Source organism: Marmota marmota, unplaced genomic scaffold (genome assembly GCF_001458135.2).
Source record: "Marmota marmota marmota unplaced genomic scaffold, marMar, whole genome shotgun sequence".
NCBI lineage: Eukaryota > Metazoa > Chordata > Mammalia > Rodentia > Sciuridae > Marmota > Marmota marmota.
Genome location: NW_026000082.1, coordinates 11,904,222 through 11,930,052, shown reverse-complemented (window position 1 = coordinate 11,930,052; position 25,831 = coordinate 11,904,222). Strand labels below are relative to the sequence as shown.

General features: G+C 48.2%; 1 protein-coding gene across 2 annotated transcripts; it reads right to left on the bottom strand.

Annotated features, from left to right (window-relative positions):
• Nucleotides 1-1,550: 1,550 nt before the first annotated feature.
• On the bottom strand, nt 1,551-13,489 carry Ldlrad1 (low density lipoprotein receptor class A domain containing 1). 2 transcript variants are annotated; one of them, XM_048815343.1, is made up of 7 exons: nt 13,383-13,489; nt 12,855-12,909; nt 9,824-9,949; nt 8,255-8,392; nt 6,460-6,588; nt 6,113-6,236; nt 5,015-5,151 (listed from the first exon to the last, which is right to left on the bottom strand). In XM_048815343.1, the coding sequence occupies exons 1-6, from the start codon at nt 13,401-13,403 to the stop codon at nt 6,154-6,156; spliced, it is 552 nt and encodes a 183-aa protein (XP_048671300.1). In that variant the 5' UTR covers nt 13,404-13,489; the 3' UTR covers nt 5,015-5,151; nt 6,113-6,153. The 2 variants fall into 2 exon arrangements, with proteins under 2 accessions (XP_048671299.1, XP_048671300.1); XM_048815342.1 differs by lacking the exon at nt 6,113-6,236 and having other exon boundaries at nt 1,551-5,151; nt 13,383-13,485.
• Between the last annotated feature and the right edge of the window lie 12,342 nt (nt 13,490-25,831).

Below are 25,831 nucleotides of genomic sequence, written 5' to 3'. Positions count from 1 at the left end.
GCTGCTTTCCTCCTCTGCAGCTTTCCACCATGATGTTCTACTTCACCTTGGGACCAGAGCATGATTTCAGACCTCTGGAATTCTGAGTGTCAAATAAACTTTTCCTCTTCTACACTGTTCTTATCAGGTATTTTGTTCACAGTGGCAAAAAAAAACAACAACCAAAAAACTGACTAATACAGTAATTCTACAGAAACAAAGTAATTGTCTAAGAATGGGTAGTTGGGGATGACTGTTAATAGTTACAAGGGTTGCTATTTGTTGTGATGAAAATGTTTTAATAGTGAATATGATGATGGCTGCACAACTCTGAATATACTAAAAAACATGGAATAGTACATTTTAAATGAATGGATTATATGGTATGTAAATTATAACACAATAAAGCTGTTGTATTAAAATAAAACTACTAGGAGGCTGGGCTTGTGGCTCAGCAGTAGAGCACTCACCTAGTATGTGTAAGGCCCTGGGTTCGATCCTCAGCACCATATAACAATAAGTAAATAAAATAAAGGTATTGTGTCCAATTACAACTAAAAAATAAATATTTTTTTAAATAAAACTACTAGGCATTAAAAGAAGCAAGAAAGTATACTTCACAATGAGGAGAAAACTCAGTTTATCTGAATCAACTCAAGACTGATACAGATACTAGAATCGGCAGAGAGAGAGAGAGAGAGATTAATAGCTATAATTGTGCTCCATGTGTTGAAGAGTTAAGTAGAGACATGGAGAATATCAAGGACCCAAATCAAACTTCGGAGTGAAAAATGCACCAATGGAATTAATGACAAATTAAATATTGAAGAAGAAAGAAACTGTGAATTTGAAGACAGAGCAATAGAAACTATCCAAAATAAAATGCTGAGAGGAAAAACAATTTTTTAATATTTATTTTTTAGTTGTAGTTGAACACAGTATCTTTTATTTTATTTATTTATTTTTGTGTGGTGCTGAGAATCAAACCCAGGGCCTCGCATGTGCTAAGCAAGAGCTCTACCACTAAGCCACAATCCCAGCCCAGGAAAAAACAATTTGTAAGACCATGAGCAGAATATTAGTGAACTGTGGACATATACTGCTCAGTATGTATGTAATTAGAGATTAAGAGGAGAGGAGAAGAAGAGGGACAGAGAAAATACTTAAAGAAATAATGGTCAAAATTTTTGTAGATTGGGGGCTGGGGATGTGGCTCAAGCGGTAGCGCGCTCGCCTGGCATGCGTGCGGCCCGGGTTTGATCCTCAGTACCACATACAAATAAAGATGTTGTGTCCACCCAAAGCTGAAAAATAAATATTTAAAAAATTTAAAAAAAAATTTTGTAGATTGGACCAAGAAGCCCACACCAAGGCACACATCATAATATAATTGTTCAAAAGCAATGATAAAGAAAATCTGAAAAGTAATCAGAGAAAAAAGACATCCTAGCATATCCACACTGTATATACTACCCTCCTGTTAGAAATTAATAGCCCTTGACTATTGAGACATTGCAGTGTTGTATTAAAGTAACCCTTATTTTGCTTAATAATGCCCGAAAGCACAAGAGAACTGTTACTGGAGATTTTATTACAGTATATTGCTGTATTACAGTATATCGCTATTTTATTAGTAGTCATTGTCATTAATCTCCTATCATGCCCAATTTATAAATCAAACTTTTCTATGTATGTATAGAAAACAACATAATATATGTAGTTTTGATGCTATTTGCCCATCCTCTAGGAGTTTTGGAGTACATCCCCACAGACAAACAAGGACTATTGTGTGAATACATGTGTGCATGTGCCTTTTTAGGACTCAGGGAAATTGCTTCTACCTGGTCTGGAGTTGTGGATGGCCCTCAAAATCCCCAGCAATAACCACTAGGCAGTGCAGCTTTGGATTGGTGTTCTCTTTTGTCAAAAGCCTGGCTGATGGGGCTGGGGCTGGGGCTCAGAGGTACAGCGCTCACCTAGCATTTAAGATGCAGTGGGTGCGATCCTCAGCACCACATAAAAATAAAATGGGGATTTGTATCCATCTATAACTAAAAAATAAATGTTAAAAAAAAAAAAAAAAAAAAAGCCTGGAGGCCTCTGAGGTCCCTACTAGCTCTAATGTCTGTGGCTCTGTGAGCCTAAGGATGAAAGGAGAGCCCGGGGCCAACAGTGACAGCAGACAGTTAAACCAGACCAGATTTCCAATCCAAACCCTGGGGCCAAGCCTGAGCCACTTTAAATTCCATTAATCTATCCCTGAGTGTTTGCACAGCAAAGAACCTGTTGTACTTAAAGTCCTGATCTTGTTGCTGGGGCCAGGGAGGATGAGAGAAGACAAATATTGACACGGGCTGCTGGGTTCTTGCTCCAGCCTACTCTGCCTCCTTGGTCTGGGGAGGGCCTGCCAGGCTGCCCTGCGTTGCTGTCTCTGGGGGCCTGCATAAGCAGCGCTGTTGGGATATTGCTATGGCACCTGCTCCTTTCTGAAAGGAAAAACCAATAAACAGAGGAATAAACACAGGTTCTGCCAACCTCAGCCACTTCCTGTTTACAGGCTGTGGCTCCCTGGCTCCCCATTCCTGGCTGGGAAGACCAGGCTGACATAGAGTGAGCCATCAGGAGGGCTGTGATGGGCTGAGAATTTGGGCCTGTGTAAGTTTAGCTCCTGGCTCTATCCTGAAGGCTATGTGATGGTAAGCAAGCAGCTTCATCTCTCTGTGCCTCTGGAAGGGTGTGAGTAATAAACCAGGTTCTTGAGAATTGGAGGAAATGATATTCCAGAGACAAGGCTTGCAGCGGTGCCAAGCCTGGACTAAGTGCTCACTAAACACTGCAGCTAATACTCCCCAGAGCCTCTGGCACGGCTCTTGGCAACCCTTCTTCTGTTTTTTGATGGCATTTGCATTCTGGATCTCACTTTGCCCTCTTGGCAAGGCTGTGAGCTAACCTGGTGCTCAGTCATCCTTCCTGAGCCTTGGTTGCAGCTACTTCACCCTCTCAGTCAAGGTCCCTCTCTACAGCTTGTGCAGTCTGGGCACAGGGAACACTTCATGCTCCTTTAGTTACTGGTGCCCTCCCCGCGCCTGGCTGCCTGTCCCTGCCCAGCCCCTACTCCTGTCCCAAATCCATCTGTCCTCCATTTCCCGCTTTCCTCCTGGCTCAGTCCTCTTCGAGGTCAAGGACCTGCTCAGCCATCCCCTCTGAGCAACTGGAACCAGCTCCTGAGACAGGGGACCCCTCTGAGCAAGTTTTTCCAGCCCTCCAGAGACAGCACAGAATACTGAGCTGTCACGGCACGCACCTAGGTTTCTGAGTCCATGCGTCTGGTTCTGGTCCCCACCAGAAACATGCCCTTCAACAAGCCGCCTGTCTCTACAAGTGAGAGGTCTTAAGTGCTCTAAAAGCAGTTCTGTTTTCCTGCTTCACGCCCCCCACCATGACACCTCACTGGCCTTGGGATGAAGTGCAACATGCTGTGCCCATCATGCTCGGTCCCTGCTTCCCCCTCTCCAGCTGTCTCCTCTGCCACCCTATGCTTTGGCCACTGGTTGGGTGGACATTCCCTGGCTGAGCTGTACCCTGTCACGTCTCAGTTCACATGGACCAACTCAGGAATGTCCTTTTCCTCTACCCCACCCTCTGAAAAGCCTCCTGGCCCCCTAAGGCCAGTTCGATGCCTGAGACCCTCCATAGCCCCTGCTTGGGCTGCAGTTGGAAAGAAACCCAGCCAATGGTGACAGAGCAGAAGGCTGACTGTCCCTCTGGCAGGAGCCCAGAGGTTCCCTGTCCCAGGATCTGGTTCCAGTTGCTCAGAGTCAGGGATGTAATTGTCCTGGCTCCTAGAGGTCCTTCCTTGGGGCCCAGAATTTCCTGCTGTCCCACTCATCCCTCCAGGGTGTGAGGTGTGATCTCCGTAAGACTCCATATTCCTCCTGTGCTGGGACCCAGTTCTCTTCTTGGGGGGACCAGCACCCTGCTCCTGGTTTGCCCAGAGAAAGCAGAGACTGATGCATGAACAAACAAATGAATGAAAGAGGGGAAGAGTGACCCGGGGCTCACCAGCCTCTCCAATGCTCATTTTCAGTTCAAAACATATGCAAGACTGCTATCTAAAACCAATTTCACTAATTTCCAATGGGGACACACCTGTCTCCTTTAACAGGAACCCTCCCCTTGGCCAGATTCCAAGACTCTCTTTCAGAATAAGTGTGGGACCATTTCTGCCCCTCAAGCTACCTCTTATAATACCCCTTAGAGACTGCCCCTGCCAAGGAAGGACCATATTGGTAGCTTTTAGAAAGGTCTTGAGGTTGAGGGCACATGGAACCTGTCTGGGTACGTGGAACAGTTTCAGCCTTGACTTTGCTGCAAGATCCTGGGCAAGCCATTTCCTGCTCTGGGCCTCAGTTTCCTCATTTGTCTAATGGAGACATCTATCCCTACCTGCCTGGGTGCTGTGAAGCTGGAAAAGTATGCAGAGAAATGGCTCAGTCCAGCTCTGGGACCAAAATAGAGCCCCTTCCTCAAGAGCCCAGGGCTGCTCAGCTAGCTAAAGTGGCCTCCAAACCCAGCACCATCTGCCTTAGATACCAAATAGGCAGGGAGTGGCATATACTTTACTTATGTACCCCCCTTGGGGGCTAAACTCCTAGCTTGACACTTAAGTCTCAAACATTTCTTCTAAAGGGGACAAGATTGGGATCAGCAAGCCTGGCATGGAGCAGAGGACCACATTTCCTCCGCGTTGTCTCAGAGACAGGCCTAAAACCATAGGGGCAGATTCTCCTCGTCTTTGTTAGAAACTGACAACGTGTTAGTGAGCTCCCTGTCACTGGAGGTATTCAAGCAGTGGCTGAGCAACTGGAAAAGTGAAGAGGCAATTCCTATTGAGATACAGTGTGTAGATCCTGCTAGAAGATTCTGAAGGCTCCTCTTGCCTTTTGGTCCAGGACTTGACGTTCTTGTGAAGAGTTACCAGTGCCATTCCAACCAGCCTCTCCCGCTGGCCTGGAAGGCCCTCTCAGGGTCCGGGACAGGAGTACTCATCGGACCAGTCAGAGCAGTGCTGCACGTGGTCCTGGCAGAGAGTCCTTGGGATACAGCTGCAGTATTTGAAGACAGTTGGAGAGCAGCGCCACCACCCAGCGTCACAGGGCGGGCATGCAGTCACTGAGGGGATAAAAGCAGGTAGAAGAACCACTGTGGTGTCCTGGAGCACTCCAGGCCCCAGGGCACTCCCTAGCTCTGAAACCTGCCATAGCTCCCCGTAACCCCACCCCATCTGACATGGGCTGACTGTGTTCTTGGTTTTCTTGCAGAGGAGAGAATTGAGACCCCACTACTCGGTGTTTCCTCCCTCACCCTGTCTGAGCCTCAGTTTCTGCATCTACTCAAGGTTGTTATTAAGGAAGACAGTAGTGCTCAAATATGAATGGCTGCTGATTCCCCCTCCCTATCACCTGCTCTACCTCCCAGCCTTACCCTAACTCCAGCTACACCAACCCCTGAAGGTTCCCCAATGGTGCCTCACAGACTTCTCTCCCTTGCCCCGTACCCTGTACCCTGTACCCTGTACCCTAGACTTCATGTCAGCCCCTGCCTGTTGAAACCCTATCTATTCCCCCCGCCCCTCGGTGTTGGGCAACACACCCAGGGCCTTGTGCATGCTAGACAAGTGCTCTGCCTCTGAGCTACATTTCCAGTCCCTTTTATTTTATTTTGAGACAGAGTCTCACTAAATTGCCCAGACTGGCCTCAAACTTGTGGTCCTCCTGCCTCAGCCTCCAGAGTAGCTGGGATTACAGGCATGCACCAGCACGCCCAGCTGTTGAAACCCTGGAACGTCACCTCTCCTGACAAGCCTCCCTTGCCTCCTTCAGGGCCCAGCATTTCCTTTTGTCGTCGGCATGATGTGAGTCCTGGGGGCATCCTTCTCTGACCCCTGACTGTCCCCCACTGGAATCTTGTACCAGGCCCAGGCCCAACGGTATTCTGGGAGTGATTGTTGATTGAACACCAGGGAAGGGATTTAAAGGAGCAAGACTCCAGACAGGGAGTCAGGAGACGGGTTTTCACCCGAGGTCCCTTTCTGTCACTTGCTGTCCCTTCTCCTCTTGGAGCTTCAGCTTACCTACATACAAGTCGGGTCCAGCCATTCTTGCCCTGCTTTCTTCATGGGGAAAACCCAGGTTCAAATCCCAGGTGGGCCATGCACGTCTCCTTACATGATGACCTCTGGGTCCCAGTGTCCTCATCTGTGCCCTCAAAGGTAAGTTGCCCCTCATAGGAGAAAGAACCGCCAGGAGGCCCCGAGGTAGTGAGCACCCCACCCTGAGGCATTCAAGCAGGAGTAGAAAGCTTCTTCCCGGGATGCAGGGAAGGCAGGTAGAGTGGAACCTCACAGATTCCCTGGTCAACCTCTGCCCTCTGGCCACGGCCTGGCCACCTGCCCCAGTCCCTCCTGTGCCAGTCCCCCACCTGGGCTCAGTTCATCTGAGCAGTCCCCGCAGTTGTTGATCCCATCACACTTTTGGTCTGAGTAGATCCAGGAGGCCAGGTCTCCACAGCGAGCCACAAGGAAGCTGGGGAGGTTCTGGGGCACATCTCCTGCAGAGGGACAGAGGAAGCAGGAAGAAGTTCACACCTAGCCACAGCTACCTCGGGGCCATCTGGAGGTGGATCATCCTGGCCACCCTGGCAGTTGTCAAACTCAGGGTCACCTCCTGCTTGTCCCAGGAAGGGCACAGGTCTCGTGGGAGAGGAGGTCAAGTCCACGGAGAGGAGTACTTTTTTGCCTGTGCATCCAGCAAGAGGCCCAGAGGGCTGCCTCGCCCTTCCTCACCCCCTGCCCAGCTCCGTCTCCCCACCACACCATTGCTTGCGCTATTTCTCCTTCCAGAAGAGTCTCCTTGACACCAATTTTAAATCATTCTGCCTTCAAGTCCAGGTTCAAACTCCTTCACCTCCAGGAAGCCTCCTCCAACTGGAATGTAACAGGTGCGATTCTTGCACTTGGGTCTCAGAACTAAGCAGGTGTGGCTTACACGCCTCTTGAGAGGGGACCCAGAGCACCTTTCTCAAAAGTGGGCTCTGTGTTAGGCAGCCGTGTGACAGGAAAATCCAAAGTTCACACAAACTTAGGCCACATCCATACTGGAGGGAAAAGATCCAGACTGGGGATCCTTGGACGGGACAGATTCAGGCAGGAGTGTGATGGATGTTTCTGGGGCCTGACCAGGGAGAGGGACATGGGCAGTTGGTATGTGTACACTGGTAGAATGGGAGGGAGCAGGAACCGGGTCCCCTGGAGGGTGACTGTGGGAGTTCAGGGTGTGACCTAAAGAAGCAGGCCAGAGAGGGAACCCCCAAATCCATGCAGAACCACCATCACAGGAGAAAGATTGAAAGATGGTCTATTGGGGCAGGGGTTGAGGAGAGAGCCGGGCGGGAACCAGTCTGGGAAAACACTGGAAATAGCAGTACTTGCAGGACAAGGCATGCCTTTCCTTGGGAAGAGCATTCAAAGCTGGGGGCGGCCACCCCAGGTGGCAAGTTCCCCATCCCAGGAATATGCAAGCAGAGGTTGGTGACTTGTCGGGGCTTCTGGCAGAGGGGGTGGATAGGAGCTGGGGCACCGACTAGAGGCTGTTCAGGGTTTGAGCGCCAGGCACTGTCCCTGCCGGCTCGGCTCCACCGCACCTCATCAGGCTCTCTCCCCCCTGGGGCTTCAGGTACTGAATCTCCCCCATGCTGGTTCTCCTTTCTCCTGAGATCTGTCTGGCCTCTGGGGTGTGGGTCCAGGTCTTCCCATCCATTCGTCCACTGGTTCATTTGGTGTCATTCCAGATACCCATCTGTGCCGAGCTCAAGCAGACCAGAACTGCCCCAGGGGAGCTGAGTCCCATGGGGCTGCAGAGATGACACCAATAAGCCTAGGGCTGGGTCCCAGGGAGGCACGGCAGTTGTGGACCCTCAACCTAGTGCAGGAATCAGGGGAGGCTTCCTGGAGGCTACTTCGCCCTTGAATTCTTTCTTGAAGGACGAATACAGGTCCTCTGGGAGTGGAGGTGCACAGTGAAGGCATGTACGCGTGTATACCTGACTGAGGCAGGGTGGGGACAGGGGTTTCCGGCCAGAGGCACTGTATCTTCAAAGGCCTGGGGCCTGACTTGCTCAGAGATGGTCAGGCTTCAGTGGAGCTGCAGGGAGAGATGAGGTGGGGGCCACCCTCGGAAGGGCTGATCTGGGCAGGGCATGACTAAGGGGCACTCACGGCACAAGCTCTCATCCTCGTCATCGCCGTGGGGACAGGTGCGAAGGCCATCACACACCTGGCTGGCGGAGATGCAGCTCCTCCGGTCCCCACACAAGAAGCCTGTCCTGTTAGTCAGCGTCACACAGGCCTGGGCCCCTGTGTGGGTAGGGGAGGCCCCAGAGAGTCAGGGTGGTGCTCACAAGGGCAGCACCTAGGTGGGCATTGAGCCCCACCCAAGCTCCACCCTGAGAGGCTGGGACAGTACACTGGCCCTGGACTCAGTGGTAGGGATCCTTTAAGTCCCAGTGTGGCCTCCTGCCAGCTGTATAACCTTGAGCAGATGATCTGACCTCTCGACCCAGGGAGGGCTTCCCAGAGGAGAGCTAAGTCCGGCACAATGAGACCCAAAGCCCACCCCCGTAGGACTCATGTGGGTGCAGTAAACGCTTCTCTGTAGACACACCTAGAGCACTGAAGGCACACAATCAGCCTCGGTCCCGGCTCTTACTGAAAACTTATCTGCACTCTCACAGGAGGCTCTGGGGACAGTGCTCCACTCAGGGAAACCTCAGAAGCAATGTATTTGGGCTGTCATGAGGACTGTGGGTCATGATCCCTCACATCTGGGCTCAGCTTCATGGTCCACAGAACACGGTCTCAATTTCTTCCCATTGTTCCCCAAGCATCCCTGAAATGTCATTGTCACCCCCCTCAGAGAGAAGAGATACCCACATATTCACCCCTAGGGCTGCTCCTAAGACTTAGGAAAGAAACTGGCAGATGAGATGTCCCCTGGCCCCAGACTGTGCACGTGTATGTGTGTGCTCACTGGGGATGGCAGCAGGTTTGTGTGCATGTGTGTGTGTGTGTGTGTGTGTGTGTGTATGTTCACGTGAGCCACATCTCAGCTCCTGGCACCCTCGGTTAGTGTGAGAAGGCCAGCGCTCAGGGACACCAGGCTGTCACAGACATACACACACAGACGCCCACACTGACACACGCATGCTCACACAGACATCTGTACCTACATGCACAGTCCCATGCAGACACCGACAACAGGCCCACACGTGGACACGCCCACACTGACACACATACCCGTGCGTCCAGGTGCATGCAAACACTACTGGCACACGCGGGCTCACAGACACGCATGTGCACACAGGCATGTGACTGCGACTCCTTGCGTATTCCCAGCTCTGCTCAGTCCCCTGTTCCTGCACAGGAATGCAGAGGACTGTGAATTTCACTCTCTCCCCATCTTGTCCCCTTACACCCACCCTGCCTGGCGGCAGAGCCATCTCTTAGGTGACCGGGATAGGGGAAGAGAAGTGTGGAGGCTGTGGGGGCTGACATGAGGCACTTAACCCAGCCTCGGAGTCAGGGAAGGCTTCCAGGAGGAGGCGACATCAGAGCTGGGTCTTCTCAACAACTCGTGTCATAGATGTGCAAACCAAGGCTCAGAGACATGTGTACAGTGTGTGTCTGCGTTTGCATCCTAAGGAATTATGCAAAAAGCACTTGCAGAAGCCAGGGAGGGCTGGGCTCCCCGTACCCTGCAGCAGGTCTGACCCATCCCCTCATGATCACCTGATGTGCGTGAAGGGAGTCCAACGATGGTGACCAGGGTGATGAGGGCCGCGAGCATTGCCAGCAGGAACAGCAGGAAGGCCGAGAGGCAGGCCCCACGTCGGGAGCAGCAGGGGCCGCAGGTTGCTGTGAGGGTTGGGACACATGTTGATGCTGCAGCCAGTGGCTAGCACTGGGCCCAGGGGTCCCTTGCACTGATCTGGCCCCAGCAAGCACCCCCACAGGGAAGGCCAGGGCAGGAGAACTTCCCAGAAAGAGGGCTCCTGCATCCTCCAAGGGGCTCTGGCTTCTCCCTGCCAACCCACTACCACCAAGTGCTACCCGGCTGGCCTCTGCTCCAGACCTCATCCTCCTCAGTCCTCACCCGCCTATGCTCCAGGCAGCCTCCTCAGGATGCAGAGATGGAAACCTGTGCATTCAGTCCCTACTGTGGGGTGGAAGTGACATCAAGTCCTTCATAACCATTATTTCTATTTTTCAAAACCACCCTTTATTTATTTTTTGGTACCAGGGATTGAACTCAGGGGTGCTTAACCACTGAGCTATACCAGCCCTTTTTTTATCATTTTGAGACAGCATCTCACTAAGTTGCTGAGGCTGGCCTTGAACTTGTGATCCTCCTGCCTCAGCCTCCCAAGTCGCTGGGATTACAGGTGTGCACCACTATGCCCAGCAAAACCACCCTTTATTTTGATGGATGAAGAAACTAAGGTTCAGAGAAGCAAAGGTCCAGTTTACTCTATGAAAAGCTAGGATGTGCGTCCACACTGTCAAATGCCACAACTGGTATCCTTTCCAGGATTTTAGTTGCTTGCCCATTCTAAAGCCTGTCAGTACACTGGAGTCCCAGCTCCACCACTTCCTAGGTGAGCAACATTAAGTCACTTATTTTTTCTGTGCCTCAGTTTCCTCATATGGAAAATGGGGACCATCGTATGGGTCAGTTTGTTGAATTAGTATACCAGGACAGCATTTGCACATAGTAAGTGCTAGGTGTGAGCTATTCTTAGTGTTTATTGAGCATCTCTCTTGTGTATAGCAGTGCTCCTAGGACTACACTTTGCTCCTTTATCCTCTCTTTATCCTCTCTTGCTGGCAAAATAATGAAAGAAATCTTAATTGAGGACCTTCTGGGTATCTTGCTCTGAAGAGGACACAAAAGTAACTGTGGCTCTGATTTTGTTCCCCAAAATTTTATGGTTGCATTAGAAGGTGAAGCATGAACACAGGAATGAGTGTGGGCTACTGTCAGGTCCAGGTCACAGATACCTCCAAAAAAAAAAAAAAAGGGCAGGAGCAGGTTGATTCATATCTGTTACTAGCTCTGAGGCAGGCACACAGTAGGTGCTTTGTGAATACTTTGGGAATATACTCAGCCAGAGATCCAGGGGAAGGCTATCAATTTGATGAGTTTGGGTCATTTCCACTCAATCCACTCACTTGCCCAGAGCCACCTGCCAGTTAGAAGTGGACCTGGGTGGCGTTAGGTGTAAAGGGTGCTAAGAAAGTGTGGGCCAGGTGCCCCGTGAGCTCCATGCAGCTTCAGAAGCATGGGCGCTACCCCTGCAGGGGAGGCCAGGGAGGCCTAAAGAGGGTGTTCCAGGAGAGGCCATGGAAACCTGGAAGCTGGTGGATGGCCTGCAGGACAGGATGTGGGCGTGCCCTGTGCTGGGAGAGGTGACAAAAGCAGGTCGACAGGAGGCTCTAAAGCCAATAATCCCTGAAGCCCTGGCAGGTAAACACAGGGCAGGTAACCCGGGAGACAGTGCAAAGCTGGGCAAGGGGAGGTGTCCTGCTCAGCCAAGCAGTCACTTCTCAAATATTTGTGCAGCATAGGCTACTTGCAAGGTGGGGTCCCCGGGGGAAGGGAGAGGGGGGACTCAGTGCTGAACCTGCTAAACTGAAGCTCACTCCCAGGAGAAGATGACATACTGCAAAGCCCCAAAATCTTTATGTGTCATTGCCTCCCTGGACAGATGGAGGAAAGGAACCTGCTGGTCCGGCAGCCACGCCCACCGTGAGCTAGGACTTGGAAACAGAAACACCAGTGCAGAGCAGCAAAGGCCCTGGGCCGGGCACAGTGGAGCGTGCCTGTGATCCCAGCACCAGGGGAGGCTGAGGCAGGAGGATCGCAAGTTCAAAACCAGTCTCAGCAGTTTAGAGAGACCTTAGCAACTTAGTGAGATCCTGTATCAAAATAAAATATAAAAAAGGCTGGGGATATGGCTCAGTAGTAAGCGCCCATAACAACAACAACAAAAAAAGCACTGGGCTTTGCTACAAGAGGGACCTTGGTTAGAATTTCAACCTTGTCTTTCCCACCTTCCAGCTGGGTGATGGTGACCTGATTACCCAAACCTCCTAGCCTCAGCTGTCTCATCTGTTATTGCTCTTAATAACACCCAACCCTGCAAACAGCTGTTCTGAGGATTGAAAGAGATGGTGCAGATCCAGACACATAGTAGGGTGGATTCTTTATAGCTGTTGCTGCCATCTGCCTCTTTGGGTCTGTTTTGTCATAGAGCAAACATGGGTCAAGACAAGGCACATGGAAGACACTCAATAAATACATGCTCTTACTTCCCTTTACTTCATAAAGGCAAAGAGAATAAATAGCCCTGGTAGCACCGTGAGTCAGTGGCACATGATAGGTGCTAAATAATTGTGTGATCCTGGGGTGCTTGATCCCTTAGAGGTACAGAGAGTTGCCCATGTCACTCACCGAGTCAGGGATTTGACTCTGGGCTCCTTTCTCAACATTACATGGGGGCATTATAAGCAGCGCAGCGCCTGTGAGGGACATAGCACACAGTAGGTGCCCCATAAATGCTTGTGCATGGAGATAATGAACAGTCCTATTAAGTAACTGACTGTCGGCATGACTGGCCAGGAAGCTGGGAACAGATGCCATCTATATGGGGGGCAGAAGGACAGTGGAGGCTTGGACCCTCTTTGTGCCTTTGCAGCCGGCTGCTGGGCTCCAAGGCATCCCCACCCGTGGGAGGAGGCCCACAGGCCTCAGGTCCTTTACCTTCCCCTCCAGGGCGGGCTTTGGTTCCAGCAGCAGCATTGCGGGTGACATCCCCCTGCCCAAAAGAACAGAGCCTTAGGAGAGGCGGTGCCCAGCCTCAGGGCGTCTTCAGAATGGGTGGCTGAGAGCCTCAGATAAGACTCCTGGTCCCACAGCTGTAACTGAGTGCTCCACACTCTTGCTACTGCCTCCCATTTCCACTCGCTGATGGGGCGGAATCCCTTTTCCTCTGTGGTCCACTTGGCAAACACTCATCCTGCAACTTGCTCCGGCCGCTCCTCCCTGGGGCCCCTCTGCCACAGTGCTGATCGCTTCCCGGTCTCTGTGCACCTGGCTCCCGGCTCCTGCCCAGCACTGGCCACTTGAACTCTGGCTGGTTCACCTGCTGGGACCCCTGCCATGTGGTAGGGTGGGTTCTGACTCACCTTGGTGGCCCAGCAGGGTGTCAAAGGACCCCCCTTTCTTCTCCACTCCTAGGAGCAGGGTTTACCATCCTGAGGGCAGGAGCCAGCTCAGGGCAGCTCTTACCTGGGGGAAGATCTTGTTCATGCCTCCAGCACCCAGACTTCAGGAACTGAGGTAGAGAGCAGAGAACTCAACAGGTACCCTATCTTGTCACCAGGGGCTACCTGGAGGAGGGACAACAAGAGGCCGCACCCTCTTCTGTGGGTGGTCCCCTCCCAGCTGCCTCCCTGGCAGAGGACTGGGCAGGGAGGCAACGCTCAGTCTGACAGCAGCACAGTAGGTGAAATCCTCACTCCCACTGCACAGATGAAGAGCCCGACGTTCAGAGAGGGAGAAACCACCCTGGGCTCCAGGTCACACAGTGGGTGGAGGGGTGAGATTTAAACTCTGTAAACTTTTTAGCATGTGCTTTTTCCTCCACATCAAAGGTGAGACTGCAGCATCTCAAGGCACTGGCTGCACCAGGGTGCCGGGTACAGGCAGAAATATCCAGAGTTACATTCCAGTGCTAGAAAGCAGGGGTCATTTTCTCATGGATGTTCTCCTGTTCAATTAAGTAGGAAATATCAGCTGAAAGAATATGCATTTGCCACTAAAGTTACAAAGCAAATATAGTTTGGGATTATTGTCTTTTAAAACATGGCACTGTGCGTTTTTATTTTTCCTGAGATGGCATCTGAGGTGGGGGAAGTCAGGGAGCTCCTTCCACACACCAGCATGGTACGGTTTCCCCAGCAACCTACTCCACTGCTCAGGACACTGGGGCTCTAGAAGTTTATGGGACTGGTCTAAGGACCAGCACCAAGAGAAAAGAGGTGTCACCTTCTGAAATAAGTCCGGGGGTTTCAGGCAGAGTCTCCCTGCACACTGTGTCTGGTGCCCCTGGGTTTTCTAACCTGTGATCATTGGGAAATAGAATCCCTGGGGGTGGAGTGGGATGGGCAGACCAGGGACAGCCCCCAAGAGGTAACAAATGACACTGGGAAGGAGTAAATCCTAGGCCTGGAGAATGGGGTTCTCATTAGGGCCCTGTCTCTGGCTCTGGCTTGGGAAAACCACTCTTTCCCTTCCATAAAATAAAGGGATATTTATTTTATGGAGGAAGGGGTGTTTGAGTTTAGGATTCCCCAGAATCAGACCCCAAGACAAGAACCAAGGGAAATGGATGTAAATGGGAATGAGCCCAAGAAACGTGGGCTGGGAAGTGAGGGGTAGGGGACAGGGACAAAGGGCTTCACCAAGAGCTCGTGGGCCAGCCAGCTCCCATTGTGCTAGTGGAACGGGGCCCTTCTGGGGCATTCAGGAACCCTGGTGGAGAAGACACCCCCGTGAGGTACCGGACCGGAGGCTGAGGGCACTGCAGCTTTAGTCCCCATCCCTGCTGGCCATTGATTGACAGTGGCTGGTGGCTGTTCATTCCTGGCCCTGCTGGCCTGAAGTAAGCAAAGAAAAGTCAGTGCTGGCAGCTGTAAGCCTGGCTGATGTGCCCTGAAGCAGAAGGGGCTGAGGGGGATGGGCTCCTGTCATTGACTGGTACAAGCTATGTGAAGCATGGGTTCAGCAGGATTCTGAGGGCAGCTCGGTGATTGATTAGCGATGTCTGCCATGGGTGTGAGAGTGGAGCATGGCATCATCCGGGATGATTAGGTCATGCCCTCCGGACTCTGGTCTTTTTTGACTTCTTTGACTTTAGCCTCTGGCTTTTTTTATTATTATTATTATTATTCTTTAGTGTTCCTTTAGAAGATGACTCTTCAGGCATGGGAAATGTCCCTTTGTTTGGGTTTCTGCTACAGTCCAGGTGGAGCCACCTCTGACTGTGCTCAGGCTGTCACCAAGAACCATGAGGGAAGGGCAGCAGGGACCTGGCAAGATGGAGGAGAGGCCATGTACCTTGATCCCTGAACTTCTTAATGTCACAGCTCCTGCCATTGACAACCCTGACCCTCCAGGGGAGGGGAAGAACGGAAGGGTTGTAGCTATTATTTATTGAGCAGCTACTAAGCTCTAGGCACTACACCATCCACATTACACACATCCTCACTTGACCCTCACAATAACTCTATGAGATTTGATTGATGATGCAACAGGTTCAGAGAGGTTAACTAACTTGCCCCAGGTCACACTGTGTGTAAATGCCAGAGCTGAGATTTGATCCCAGGCCAGCTTTGATTGCAAGCCTATGGACTTGCAGAGTTGTTTACATCCCCACTGTTGTGTATGAGAGTTTCTTTTTTATTTTTCACATTTTTTATTGGTGTATTATAGTTGAACATAATGATGGATTTGTTGTTACACATTTGTACATGTACACAATATAATGATATAATTCCTCCCTCCCTCCTCTCCTCTCACCTCCTGGTCCTTTCCTCTACTAATCTCCCTTTGATTTTCATGAGATCCCCCACCTCCCCACCTTTTTTTCCCTCTCTAGCTTCTATATATGAGAGAAAACATACAACCCTTGACCATCTGAGTTTGGCTTATTTTGCTTAACATAATGTTCTCCAGTTTCATCCATTTTCCTACAAATGATTATAATTTCTTTTTTCTTTATGGTTGAATAAAACTCCATTGTGTACCTACACCATATTTTCTTCATCCATTCATCCATTGATGGACACCCAGGCTGGTTCCATAGTTGGGCTATTGTGAATTGTTCTGCTAAAAACATGGGTATGTGTGTATCACTACCATATGAGGACTTTAATTCTTCACAATAAAGATAAAGTAACTGAGATAGCTGGGTCATATGGTGGTTCCATGCCTAGCCTTTTCATTCTCATAGGGGTTTTATTAATTTACAATCCCATCAACAGTGTAAAAGTGTTCCTTTTTCTCCAGATCCTTTATTATTATTTGTAATTTCTTTTTGTGGGGTTGAGGGTACTGGGGATTGAACTCAGGGGCACTCAAGGGCACTCGACCACTGAGCCACATCCTCAGGTCTATTTTGTATTTTATTTAGAGACAGGGTCTCACTGAGTTGTTTAGGGCCTCGCTAAGTTGCTGAGGCTGGCTTTGAACTCATGATCCTCCTGCCTCTGCCTCCCAAGCTGCTGGGATTACAGATGTGCGCTACCACACCCCTCTGTTATTTGTGTTCTTGATGACTGCCATTCTGACTATTGTGAGATGAAGTCTCAGTATAGTTTTGATTTGCATTCCCCTAATTGTTGATGATGTAGAGCATTTTTTCATATATTTGTTGGCTATTTGTATGTCTTCTTTTGAGAAGTGTCTGTTTAGTTCATCTGTCCATTTAGTAACTGGGTTCTTTTCGGTGTTAAGTTTTTTGAATTCTGTGTATATTCAGAAGAGAAGCTAGCCCAGGTTTCCTCCCATTCTGTAGGATCCCTTTTCACATTTCAAATTGTTTCCTTTGCTATGCGGAAGCTTTTTAATATGATGCCATCCCATTTATTAACTCTTGGCATTAGTTCCTGAGCTTCAGGGGTCCTAATGAGAAGGTCGTTGCCTGTGCCCACATGCTGGCGTGTTGACCCTAATTTTCTCCCAGGAGTCTGTTCACCACCTGCCGCAGTCTGGCTGGGCACAAAATCACGAGCCACTCAAGCAGGAACAAACTTTATTTTTGAAACTGCCGCCAATGCCCCTGAGGCGCCCGGAAGACCGACCCACACAGCGTTCTCCCGGACCCCAACAGGAAGTCCCTCCTCCGGAATTCCCTCCTACCACACTTCCCCAACCAATGGGAACTCTCCAGGAGTCCCGTAGCAGGCCGAGGTGGACAGCAGGAGTCCAATATCCATATGAATGCAGATCTTAACATAATCATATCATCTCAATGGCTTGCTGGTGTCACCTTTCAACCAAACATGCCATGCATCATATTACTTGGCTGTGGCTCTTAGCAACCACCAACCTGCTGACCCTTAGGGCTGTAAGACTTTTGATTTCTGCCAGCCTAGGGGCCGCAGCTGGCGGGTGTCGGGGTCTGCAGTCCTCTTCCCACCCATTTTATGCTCTCAGGTGTCTCATTTCGAAGCAGGAAGAATGACCAGTGTAGGGTGGCGGGGACAGTTCTAGCAGCAGCTTAAGACAGAGGAAGAAGCTGGAAAGAATGGACACAGGTCCTCAGGTCCCCTCGAAGCATCCAGGACCTCAGGAAACTGGGACTCAGGGAGTGCCATGGCCTCATTTTACAGCAGTGGGAACTCAGGAGGGGTGAGGACTTGCCCCAGGCCACACAGCACTCAGTTTCCTGGCCTGCCCTGCTCCAGCTCTGCATCAGGTGGCCCCGGGAACTTCCCAAGGGTTGCCAGCCCTGACTGCCCCAGCAATTGTGCCTCAAGGGCACCAGTCAGATGCTGGGCCCAAGTGGTCCCCTCGTCCCCTACTCTCTGCTCTCTTTCTGGGCAGTGAAACACTCAGGGGCTTTCATTGCAGTTATTGGGATGGTTCTCTTGCAGAGAAGGGAGAGCATGGGCTATATTGTACAATGCCTCCTCCTCCCTGCTGGGCATTAGCTGGGGCTCCAGGGCCAGAACTGAGAGAACATCTAGCAAGAGCACAAATTTTGGAGATGGTAGTCCAAATGGTCCCAGAACAGGTCACTTACCCTCTCTGAGCTTTAGCTTTCCTGTCGCGTTCCATGACTAAAACACTCAAAGTCACTCCAAGTGAACTAGGATGCACAAAATAATCACACAGAGACAGAGAAATACCTTTTTCTTTGAGTCCTGTGACAGTTCCTCTGACTTTAGGGGTCCGTGGAAAGAGAGAGAGCGAGCACATGCTGAATCCCTTTTATTGGGGAGAAGCCATTCAAATGAGGCAAGGGGTCAGGTTTCAGAGGGCTGAGGTTGACTGACATCTAGGGAGGCCACGCCCATCTCATGAGCTGTGTGGGGATCATGGCAGAGCAAGCAAAAAGACCAGAGCGAGGCCCGTCCAAACAGAGGGGCAACATCGATTCAGTCCACTTGGTGCGCTTGGTGTTCATAGTTCACACACACATACACAGCCTGTGGCTGGCTTGCCACATCTACACATTCTCACCGTTCAAGGCTAAGGGGCGCCCTGTTCCTATGTGACAGCTCCCAACACTTTCCCATCTTCTCTAAACTTCTTTTCCACTTGTCCCTCAAGCAACGTGGCACCCCAACAGGTAGATCTCTCTTTCCTCCCTTCCCGACCCACTACCACACCAAGCTCACTCTCTCCACCCCCTCTCCAGCTTGGCCTCACAAAAGAGGTTTCACAAATAAGAAAAATATATAAAAGTAGGAGGAGTCATGTAATAAATGATCACGTGTCTACCACTGAGTCAGTCCTCATTTCCAGTTAGTCGTTTTTGCTTCAGATTTTTTTTCTATCAGTATGGCAAAATTGAAAGCCTATTTTTTCCAATTGCATTCCTTCTCTCCCTCTCTGGACTGTTTCCTCAATATACTGTGGATGCTTTCACTCTGTGTGTTCATATACATAAACTTTATAGGACTGCCCTTATGGGAATTTTTTCTCTTTTCTTTTTTTTTTTTTTTGTACTGAGTTTTATTGAACCCAGGGGTGCAGCTTAACCACTGCTCACCTTTCCAGCCCTTTTTAAAATTTTATTTAGAGGCAGGGTCTCATTGAGTTGCTTCGGGCCTTGCTAAGTTGCTGACGCTAGCTTTGAACTCACTATCCTCCTGCCTCAGCCTCCTGAGCCACTGGGATTACAGGCATGTGTCGCCCTACCTGGCTCTTCCTTTCTTTCTTTTTAAAATATATATTTTTTTTAGTTGCCGATGTACCTTTATTTTGTTTATTTATATGTGGAGCTGAGAATTGAACCCAGTGCCTCACACATGCTAGGCAAGTGCTCTACCAATGAGCTACAATCCCAGTCCCTTCCTTTTTTTTTTCTTAATTCTTATTTTTTTTTGCAGCACTGGGGATGGAACCCAGAGTCTATCACTGAGCTATACCTCCAGTCCTGTGATACATTTTTTAAAAACTTACATAAATATCACTAGTGTACTTATCTTTCTTGCTCTTTATCCACACAATACATGCAGAATCACACTGTAGTGGGGGGCAGCTCCAACTTTCCCAGATATTGTCAAACTGTGAAATTGGCAGTGCCAATTTGCCCTCTATTAGTTGAGTGTTAGAGTTCCTGTCTCCCCAGGCTCATTAGCCCTTGCAAACATCATACTTCCTGACACTTGCCACTCTGTTAGGTGTGAAATGGGATGTGGTTTAACCTTCACTTCTTTAACTATTCCTGTGGCTGCCACCACTTGCTAACATTTATGAGTGCTTGCTGTGGCCACATGCTGTCCTGCATGCTTTCTGTATATATCACCATCCTAGGACACAAGACTATCATTATCTCCATTTTACAAGTGAGGAAACTGAGGCTTAAAGAAATACAGTTCCTTGTCCAAGGTTCACAGCTGAAAAGTGTCAACGCCAGGATTCAGGGTTGGCTGGCTGAAGAACCACACTCATCCCCACCTGCCACCTCACTGCTAGCAAGTGTGACCTGTGGACCAGCAGCATCCATCCACAGCATCTGGATTCCAATTAGAGAGGCAGAATCTCTGGTCTCAAATTGGATCTCAAAACCAGAATCTGGATCTTACAAGATTCCCAGGAGATTTGAATGCATGATAAATTTGAAAAACCCCTCCCCGCCCACCCTGTGCTGCCAACCCCTTTACAAATACATTGGTCTTATGGATTTCCTCCCTGGCGAGTTGCTTTTTCTTATATGTCACCCTTTTTTAAAAAAATATATATATATTTTTTAGTTGTCAATTGATCTTTTAATTAATTAATTAATTAATTAATATGCCGTGCTGAGGATCCAACCTGGGGCCACACACATGCCAGGCAAATGCTCTACCACTGAGCTACAGTCCCAGCCCCAATGTTGCCCATTTTTAAATGAATGTTTTCTTTTTATTCATTTATGGATTAACTTTATTTTGAGGGAGGACCACAGGTTTATTGGGGCTCCAACACACACACTCTCTGTATCACAGGACAATGGCCTGCATGTGTCACCTTGGACAGCTGGGCCCAGAGGCAGTGGAGTATACTCTCCTCCCTGGTGGCCCAGACCCAACTGGGTCCTTTCCTCCTGGCAGCTGAGGGAGGGGGCCTCTAGGGTGGGCTGCAGGCCTGGAAAGGGGAACAGAGCAGATGAGTCCAGAAGGGACCGGGGCCACCAGGGGCTTGCTTGCCTCACCCCAGGAACCATGTCACAGCAGCTGAGGGAGAGCACCTTCACTGGGCCGGTCTCAAGGAACAAGTCATCCACAACAGTAAGCCTAAGAGAAGTTGAACACTTGGCCCAGTTTACACACATTGTAGAAATATTCCTTTAAGACCTCCATGAAGTTGTGTCTGTGTCCAGGTAGGCCAGGTAGTGGTTGTAAACAAGTAACCCAAACAGGGACAGACCTCACCGATCGGCAGGCTTTCTTTCTTAAGCAGTGGCAGAATGGCACAATTTCAGGGAAGGAATATGGCAACCATCACAGGAGGGGTCTATGTTTTATAGGTTTGAACTAAAGTCAATCATAGCAGAATGTTTAGTGTGACTTAATCATTAGAGACTTAGAGCGTGGGGGCTGGGCAGTCAGGAAACCAGTTGTGCAGGTTCAAAGCCTAAATCAGGAAACCAGGTTACAAGAGTTCAAAACCCATTGTTATTGGGATGAAAGTCTAGAGCCCAATGTTTGCCTTCTTTCTCCCTGGGGGTTGTTACTCTATATCCTTCATTCTTATCGGCATTCACACTTGATGCAGGAGTAGAGGCCAGTGTAGCATTGGTAGATGACAGTAAAGTCCCCTAACATGGCAACCCTGTCAGGACCTCAGTGGCCCTGTCCCTGAGGCAACTGGGCAGCTCTGGCTCTCCATGGATTTCTTTATGCTGGATGTGAATGATTTGTTATATGGGTTATAAATCCCAGTCTGTCACTTGCTTAGAGTGACTTTTGCTGACTCCCTCTACCTTTCTTTCTTGCCCAAACCAAGTAAAAGTCTCATCTCGTGAAGCCTCCTTTGACCCTCCTTCCTCCCCCTGGTTTTATCTTCCTGTCTCTGCTGCAGGCTCTGGCTCCATCCTAGCCTGGTTGCAGCCACTAGAAACCCCTGGACCCTGGGTGGGACAATCCCAGCTTGAGTTGGACCGACCTGGGAATTCACCCTGACTCTGCTGGGCTAATACCTACTTAGGGTGACAAGTCAAAGCCTCTCCAAGTGGCAGTTCCCTCATCTGAAGAACTGGGTGAGGGTATTATTTCCAGAGTGTGTGTAGGATGAAGAGCGTGCACCCTCTGATGGTGGGAGTTTCTTTCTGGATGCCTGGGTTTGTTTCCAGTTACAGAGATGTTCTGGAGGGTCGGAACTGCTTCTTAGCCCAGGGCCAGCACTGGACAAGGCTGAGTGGGCACCACAGAGGCCCAGTCCCTGCCTCAGCATCTGTCACTCCTGCCACCCATCACCCTGGAGTCCTGGATGAGACTGTTTCCTCAACCATCAAATGGAGACATTAACCCCATCTTTTCCTAGAGAGATGGTAATAGAATCCTTTTAAGTAGAGGGGTGAGACTGCTGTGAAGGGCTTAGCTGATATCAGTGGGGAATCAGTAAACCCCATTGTGAATTATCTAAGGCACTCTGGAAACATAGCATCATAATATTTTTTTAATGCAGATGATCCAATTTTTATTGAAGTTTATACATTTAAGTATCATGACATTTGCAGAGTTGGAGCTTCAATAATGACAGCTTGATGGTACTCATCTTAAGCAGGTAACATTACCAAGAGCTTTTGCTGGAACCTTTCATTTCCAATCAATTGCTGATTTCATTCCTTCAATTATTGCTATTCTAATTTTGCAAAAAAAAAAAAAAAACCCAAGTGGGCTGGGGCTGCAGTTCAGCAGTAGAGTGCTTGCCCCGAACACGTGAGGCCCTGGGTTCGATCCTCAGCCCCACATAAAAATAAATAAAAACAAAGATATTGTGTCCATCTACAACTAAAAATTAAAAACAACAACAAACAAGTAAGAAAAGCACATAAGAAGCAGGAAAAGGGGCTGGGGTTGTAGCTCAGCAGTAGATCGCTCGCCTAGCATGTGCGAGGCTTTGGGTTTGATCCTCAGTACCACATAAAAATAAATAAATTAAATAAAGGCATTGTGTTCAACCACACTTAAAAAATAAATATTAAAAAAAGAAGCAGGAAAATAGCCCAAATAATTTAGAACTGATCAAGCAAACAAAAATAAATGACTCTTACAATGACAAAATAAAATCAGACAACCTCTAAACCAGGGGTTCAGTGAGTTTTGTTGGGGGAAAAGAAAACCTTTATTTTTACCAACTTCTAGCTGAAGATAACATTTTTTTCAATTATGAAGGTAGGCAGCAATCCACAGCAGTATCAGTAGTACCTGTGACTTCATCAATAGAAACCACAGACAGCTAAATTATAGTCATTGCACATATTTAAAGTCACTTTGAAACTATGTAAATTTTAGAACTGCCCCTTATTTTATTTTATATCAATAAAAAAATGCCTACACTACTCTATCACAAACTTTTGAAGATATTTTAATAAAATTCGTTTCGTCTTAACATCCCTCTGCTCCAGATTCTAGAACGAGTAGTCAAGGAAAGAGATTAAAAAGGTGATACTGATGATACTCAAACATGACAACAGGACATGCATAGAAACTGGACACCTGGAAGGCAGAGCTTAGCAGCATACTGAGTTCATAGAGGCTGGCTGGCAAACCTAGAATTAGAGGATGGTGGGACACTGACTAGTATTTTAGTTTAAAAATTTAGCCCAATAAGAAGCAGTCTGCTGAGAAGCAGGGCCCATAGAGCAAACTTCCCAATTTGCTTGGCACCACTGACTGTGACCAAGACACAGAGAACAGGCTTAGGGTTACCATCCAAACAACAACGTGAGGGGAAAAGTAGCTTTATAGATAAGAACTTTAAAGTATTAGTAAAATAGCCAGTGCGTGTTAAAACTCAGGAGGCTGAGGCAGGAGGATTGCAAATTCAAGGTCAGCCTCAGAAAATTAGTGAGGCTCGAAGCAACTCAGTGAGACACTGTGTCAAACAACAAAAAGGGCTGAGGAGTCAGTAAAATAAATGATATTAAAATAAAGGCATTTAAAAAAAAAAGGAGTACTATGGGACTAAAACATTGTTGATCTCTGGACTTGTCCCTTTGGTCTATCTTCCACAGTACTGGGGAATTTTTTTTTAATATTTGTTTTTTAGTTGTAGTTGAACACAATATCTTTTTTATTTTTTTTTAATGTGGTGCTGAGCATTGAATCCAGAGCTTTGCACATGCTAGGCGAGTGCTCTACCGCTGAGCCACAACCCCAGCCCCAAGTACTGGGGAATTTTTATCACTGAGTCACTGAGCTACAACCCCCAAATTTTTATTATTTATTTTAAGACAGGGTTTCACTAAGTTGCACAGGCTGGCCTTAAACTTAGGATCCTGGCCTCCCAAATTGCTAGGATTATATATGCGAGCTGCCATGCCCTATCTTCCACATTATGGTCCAAGTGAATTATTCTGAAACATTGTTACCCTCTTGTTTAATATACCAGAGATATGAAAAATTGTGCTCCATATATGTGATAAGAATTGTAATGCATTCTGCTGTCATATACAAATAAAATTTTTAAAAAAATACCTTGCAATGACTCTCCACTGTGCTCAAGATCAAGACCAGGTTTAGAGAGATCCTTGATTATTTCATCTGTCTAGCTCAATCTATTGCTATGCTTTTTTATGCTGTATTTCAAGTCTACAATGCACAGTTTCCTACCTCCTTGCCTCTAGCCCTTTAGCCTACTGTTCCCATTGCCTAGGATACTGCTCCCTGTATTTCAACAGACTTTCCCTCTCCCTCCAGGTTCAAACTTGGCTTACTTTTTCCTGGAATTAGGGATTTATATTAATAACAATATTTCTCTCCTTAGACTCTGAGCATCTGGAGTCAGGCACTGGGCCTTACTGCAACCCTATCACCTAGTGTAGGGCCTGGTACTCAGGCTCTCAACTTGTTGCTGCATGGTTAACTGTGGATCTATAATAGAATGTCTGGGCAAAATCACTGCCTTGATGTGGTAGTAAGGGTAACCAGAAACCTCTAGATCACTATCCCCAATGTGATCCCTGAAAACTCAAGTCCACATAAGTTAAAATGGAGTTATTTTATGAATTTTAAAAATCCAAACTAGGTGTGGTGGCACAGGCCTGTAATCTTGGTGACTAGGGAGGCTGAAGCAGAAGGATCTTAAGTTCAAGGCCAGCCTTAGCAACTTAGTGAGGCCTAAAGCAACTTAGTGAGACCCTGTCTCAAACAGCAAAAAGGGCTAGAAATGTGGTTCAGTGGTTAAGCACCCCTGGGTTCAATCCCTGTTCCGCTCCCCTGAAGAGAATAAAACAAAATCCTGATAGAAGCAGTTCACTTCTCTAAGATAAAGCCTGACAAGCAACAAAAGGTAAATTGCTGGTTTTTGGCTGAAATACCAAAGCAAATTTCTATGCTCAGATTCCCTGATGAAGGAGGCACTGCCAAGAATCTGAGATAAGACTGATAAACCTGATATCTGGTAATTCCTAATTTACCAAAATGTATCATAAGAGTGCCCAGGAAGTTCTGTGAAAAGATGTGCAAGGGCTGGGGTTGTAGCTCAGTAGTAGAACGATTGTCTTGCAGGCATGAGGCCCTGGGTTCGATCCTCAGCACCACATAAAAATAAATAAATAAAAATGAAGATATTGTGTTCATCTTCAACTTAAAAAAAAAAAAAAAAAAAAAAAAAGATGTGCAACCTGGGCCTACATCATTCTAGGTAATCACCTGAATTAGTATGTCTCTTGGATTACAGACCTGAACCTAGACTCAAGGGCCTGGAGAATTTGCTTAGGCCAGAGACAAGATTATCAGGAAGATGCTTCCTGTGTGACAGAGAGAAGACAACGCCTCATAGGAAGAAGGAGCTGTGTAAAATTGCACCTGTCAAAGGACAAAACTGTTATCTCAGAAGGGGCCTGGAGTTTATTGCTTCAGTTGAGACTCTCAAGATCAGAAACATTTTTATGCTGTATACATTTGGGGGCATTTGTTATTTTTTTGTGGTGCTGGGGACTGAACCCAGGGCCTTGTGCATGTGAGGCAAGCACTCTACCTACCAACTGAGCTATATATCTCCAGCTCACAATTTTTTAAGTGAAACCAATTTTTAAAATGTCAGTTTTTTTGTTTTAAAAATTTTTATTGGTTATTTTTAGTTATATATGATAGTAGAGTCCATTTTTACATAATTATAAAAGCATGGAATATACCTTGGTCTAATCCAGACCCAGTGCCTCTCCTTCCCCTTTCTCTCCCCACTCCCTTCCTTCCATTGATCTTTCTGCCATTTACCCATAGGTATTTTTTAATTACTAATTTTGTGTGGATATATACGATGGTGAAGATTCTCAGTCTGGTTTAATCATGCCA